We start from the raw sequence: 5,209 nt of genomic DNA, 5'->3' as shown, positions 1-5,209 counted from the left end.
GGAAAGGGGGGTACAATAACGTCATTTCCTGCCCTGAAATCCCAGCTGCCAGAGTCAACTTCACCTTCTGCCCTTGGCAGGCCCGGTCCCACTCACTCACCCCCTCCCTGGGGGGTGGAGGGAGGCCTTGGTGGGGCGGTGCAGAGGGGGCGGGGAAAGGCCGGGAGGGTGAGGAACCGAGGGCGCCAAGTCCCCGCGGTCCCACCTGTGACCCAGGCTTCCGCGGCGACTCTGATGGCGGGGGCGGGGCTTGCGGGGCCGGACCCCATCCCCGCCCCCATCCCTGGGAGCTATAACTTGAGTTGCGGACCTCACACACTCCACGACCCAGCACCTGAGTCCTGGCCTCGCTCTTTCCTCGCGAACAAGCATCATGAGCTTCAGCACCCAATCCACCTTCTCCAACTACCGGTCCCTGGGCTCCGTGCAGTCGTCGGGCCACCGGGTCCGACCGGTCAGCAGCGCGGCCAGCGTCTATGCAGGCGCCGGGGGCTCGGGCTCCCGGATCTCCGTGTCCCGCACCACCAGCGTCCGGGGCGGCTGGGGGTCCGGGAACCTGGGCGCCGGGATGGCCGGGGGTCTGGTGGGTGTAGGGGGCATCCAGGGCGAGAAGGAGACCATGCAAGACCTGAATGACCGCCTGGCCTCCTACCTGGAGAAGGTGAGGAGCCTGGAGGCGGATAACCGGAGACTGGAGAGCAAAATCCGGGAACACCTGGAGAAGAAGGGACCCCAGGTCAGAGACTGGGCGCATTACCTGAAGATCATCGAGGACCTGAGGGCTCAGGTAAGCGGGCACGGCGGGAGTGGCTCCCACTCCCAACCAGTGTGACCCTCCAGTCACCCTCTCCCTTCTCTCTCCTCCCCCTACCCCAAGGATAGGAATTTTAGTAGGGGGAGGTGTATGCACTCCTCTCCCCTCCCTATCTCCCGCCCCGCCCCCAACTCCACCCGTCGGGGATTAGGGATGTCCCGGATTTCCACACACACCGCCTCCCCACCCCCGCTTCACGGGGACCCCAAGGGTGGGTGAAAGGGCACGGATAGCTTCCACAGGGGAGAGTGGGAAGAGGAGGGGGAGCTTCACAGAGGAGCGGACAGCATGCAGGGAGGCGAAACAGGCTCACACAGAGGACCCAGACACTCCAGCTTCTGGAAGACAGTTGGAGGGGTTAAGCGGATGTGGCTAAGGCTGAGTCATCCTGGAGTAAACACACGGCCTACCTGTGGGAGAGGCCAATGGGGCCTGCGCTGAGCAGGTGCACTAAAAACAGCAGGAGGGAACCTGGGAGAGGACTTTTCAGTAGCTGCTCATTTAGTAGACAGGCCAGCCAGCAGAGGCCTAGAAAGAGAGTCAGTAGGAGACTGGGAAAGGTGGAATTTGGGAGTCCGGGAAGGGAGGGAGCAGTATGAGGAGCACAAATGGAAGGGCCTAAGTATAGGAGGAGAGCCTCTGGTTATTCCAGGGACCCGGAAGGTTTTTTCAGAGACACATAACACCCTCCACTCAGCCCACCTCATCACTTAACACCTATTCATGGAGCGACCTCTGTTTACAATATACCCAGATTTTTGCAAATTCTGTGGACAACGCCCGCATCGTTCTGCAGATTGATAATGCCCGTCTTGCTGCTGATGACTTCAGAGTCAAGTAAGGCTGGGGGTTTAGGAAGCTGGGGTCAAGGGGATTTTGTTCAGTTGTGGGTGGAGCTGGGTGGATGAGAGTAAAGCATCATCAATTTATTCTTAATGTAACTCAGTGTGAAGAACTCTGCCCCCCAAGTGCCAGGAATGGTGTTCAGAGGCTTAGTGCTTGATTCCTGACTTCAGGTGGCTGGTGTGCATAAGGCTGCTTTTAGGAGGTGGCATGGGTTGAGAAGGTTTGGGACCAGAGGCGGGGCCCTTCTGATCACCTCCACTCCCCGTAGGTATGAGACAGAGCTGGCCATGCGCCAGTCTGTGGAGAGTGACATACACGGGCTCCGCAAGGTCATCGATGACACCAATGTCACCCGGCTGCAGCTGGAGACTGAGATCGAGGCTCTCAAGGAGGAGCTGCTCTTCATGAAGAAGAACCATGAGGAGGCAAGCAGTGGCCCCTGGCCACCAGGGGGTCAAGACAAGTCAGGGTTGGGGAGTAGATGGAGCAAGCCACGTACAAGAAGACTTACAGGGAAGTTGAGAACTACCAGCCTAAGCACTTCTTAATCAGACTGTTGCCATGCTCAGTGGTTAACCGGAATTAGAGCATGGTGAGGTCAAAAAGACATGGGTGAGAGGATGAGATGAGGACCAAGGTGGAAACAGCTAGCAGTAGAGGTGAGATGTGATAGAGGATGGTGAGGGAGGAAGGTGCAAGGAGTAGTCTGTAGATGGAGGGACAGGGTGAAGAAAGGAGAGAGAAACCACCACCTGTGAGCAACAGGCATGTGTGGTTAACAGTGGGCATTTTACCCATATGGAGTAGAAGCCCAGAATTGGCATTGCCCAGAGAGCAAAGTCAAAAGATTCCTCAGTTCTGTTCCCCAACTGATCCTGTAGGACTCCTGGAAGAGGCAGTCACAGATAAAGAGGCTTCCTAGAGCTCTGACCCTGAAACCTTCCTCAACATTTGTCCCTCTCTCTTTTAGGAAGTAAAGGGTCTACAAAACCAGATTGCCAACTCTGGGCTGACCGTGGAGTTGGATGCCCCCAAACCTCAGGACCTTAGCAAGATCATGGCAGACATCCGGGCCCAGTATGACGAGCTGGCTCAGAAGAACCGAGAGGAGCTGGACAAGTACTGGTCCCAGCAGGTACGAGAGAGTGATGGATGCCAGGCTCAGCACAGAGGCATGAGGGTGCGGGAGGGAGGCTGATGGAGAAGGAGGAACCTGAGGACCATATCTACCCTGCAGATTGAGGAGAGCACCACAGTGGTCACCTCGCAGACCGCTGAGATAGGAGCTGCTGAGATGACCCTCACGGAGCTGAGGCGCACTGTCCAGTCCCTGGAGATCGACCTGGACTCCATGAGAAATCTGGTAAGAACCCTCAGCTCCTTTCACTAGGAACAGTTGTTTCTCCCATTGCATTTCCCACTGCTCTTACCCACTAGCCTAGTGCCTGGCAAATAGTAGGCACTCAACAAAGTTTCAAAGAGGGCTGAAAGCTGCAGAGTCTCTCTCTCCACTCTGTCTCACCCCACCCTCCTCCCTGTGCCCCTGCAGAAGGCCAGCTTGGAGAACAGCCTGAGGGAAGTGGAGGCCCGATATGCCATGCAGATGGAGCAGCTCAACGGAGTCCTCCTGCACCTGGAGTCAGAGCTGGCCCAGACCCGGGCAGAGGGGCAACGCCAGACCCAGGAGTACGAGGCCCTGCTGAATGTCAAGGTCAAGCTGGAGGCTGAGATCAATACCTACCGCCGTCTGCTGGAAGATGGGGAGGATTTCAGGTGAGTGAGTCTCTTTTCCTACCCCTAGAAGCTAGGATCAAGCTACCACTTATCCCCAAGCCCCCATATGCCTGTTCACTGGCCCACTGAGCATTGGGCTGGTGCTCTGTGCATGCCCCGAGAAGAGAACTGACCAAGTGTCGGCCCTAGCTCTTCTTAAGGCACAGGTGGAGTTTGGCTTAAGCAGCTAAGGGGGAATTAGGAAGTAATGCCAGGCTTATTTTTCTTCATTTTCCTTGTTTCTCTTTTCTCTTCGGGGCTGTTTATAACTGGGGCTTTGTCTTCTGTTACAGTCTTGGCGACGCTCTGGACAGCAGCAACTCCAGGCAAACCATCCAGAAGACCACCACCCTCAGGCTCGTGGATGGCAAAGTGGTGTCTGAGACCTCAGACACCAAAGTTCTGAGGCACTGAGGCCGCAGAAGCAGGGTCCCCTGGGGAGCAGGAGATCAATAAAAGTTGAGACATTATTGCATATCATTTTATGTCTTCAGTGTCTGTTTTCATACTGTGAGCATACAAATGCCCTGACCGGATAGACCTGTCTCTCTGATCAGGCAGAAATCACCTCTAAGCGCAGGGGTTTCATACGAGTGGGGTATGGGCAGAGGAAGTATCTGGGCTCTGGGAAACAGCTTCTCAGAGACATAAGAGGGAGCTACTAGATGAGATGGGCCAAGGGCAGTGGGGAAAATTGCAATAGAATTGTGAACTGGCGATGATAAATTCCCACCTGACAAGTGCTCCTTGGTACAAATCTGAGCCTGAGGAAGAAGTTGTGCCAAAGACAGATGTGTGTGTATAAGTGGGTTTCTTGTCAATAACTGTAATAGTTCATTGCTACTATCAAAAGTTTGCTTCTTGCTTGGTCCTCTGCCAGGCTGTTTCATGTAATGCTCACGATCAACCCAATGGAGTAGATACTATCCCATTTTCTTTTACTTCATAGAAACATTTTTTATTCTTTTTACATTCTTTTCTATTATGGCTCGTTACAGGATATTGAACATAGTTCCCTCTGCTGTACAGTAGGACCTTATTTATCCATCCTGTATATAATACTTTGCACCTGACAATTCCAAATTCCCAGTCCTCCCTCCGCCATCTCCTCCCTTGGCAACCACAAGTCTGATCTCCGTGTCTGAGTCTCGCTGTTTTGTGGACAGGTTCATTCGTGCCATATTTTAGATTGCACATGTAAGTGAAACGGTATTTGTCTTTCTCTTTCTTATTTAGTATGACTGCCTGGTTGCACAATTGGGTCCTTTTGATTGGAAGTGTGTCATCTAGTGAAAAAAAAAGGATGGCTAAAATTAATCATGCCTTGATTGGAATGGTAATTTATTCTTTTTAATTAAAAGTATTTTTAAAATGCACAAAATCCAAAAGGAAATAAGGAAAGAAAATTAAATATGTCCCATTCCATTCCCCACAGTTAACCACTATAAAAGTTTCTTAAACTAGACATACAAACACATTTTATTTTGTATATGTAGGATTATACTGTTTGTTCTGCACCTCAATTTCTTAAACTCTGTTTTCTTAATTTCACAGTGTGTCTTGGATACCTTTCTGAATCAATATATGTAGACCTACCTTTTTTTTTTAAACCCAGATAAGTGAATTTGGAATCTCTTCTACCTTCATTTGGAATCCATATGCATATTCCATTTACTAAAAAATTGTTAGTCCAGGATCGAGGGAGAAAAAAAAAACAGAATTGCAACGATTATGCATTCTGTCACACATCCTGTTTTGGTGCCAATTTCAATTAAT

The 5,209-nt window shown here is 51.9% G+C and overlaps 1 protein-coding gene across 1 annotated transcript; it reads left to right on the top strand.

The window, feature by feature from the left end:
- The first annotated feature begins 267 nt into the window (after positions 1-267).
- On the top strand, positions 268-3,918 carry KRT18 (keratin 18). The gene is made up of 7 exons (NM_001192095.1): positions 268-787; positions 1,569-1,651; positions 1,929-2,085; positions 2,631-2,795; positions 2,898-3,023; positions 3,210-3,433; positions 3,727-3,918. The coding sequence occupies exons 1-7, from the start codon at positions 374-376 to the stop codon at positions 3,845-3,847; spliced, it is 1,290 nt and encodes a 429-aa protein (NP_001179024.1). The 5' UTR covers positions 268-373; the 3' UTR covers positions 3,848-3,918.
- The last annotated feature ends 1,291 nt before the right edge of the window (positions 3,919-5,209 follow it).

The sequence above is a fragment of the Bos taurus genome, chromosome 5 (assembly GCF_002263795.3).
Source record: "Bos taurus isolate L1 Dominette 01449 registration number 42190680 breed Hereford chromosome 5, ARS-UCD2.0, whole genome shotgun sequence".
NCBI classification, from domain to species: Eukaryota; Metazoa; Chordata; class Mammalia; order Artiodactyla; family Bovidae; genus Bos; species Bos taurus.
The sequence above is the reverse complement of the archived record's forward strand: the minus strand, read 5'-3'. Positions and strand labels throughout refer to the sequence as shown.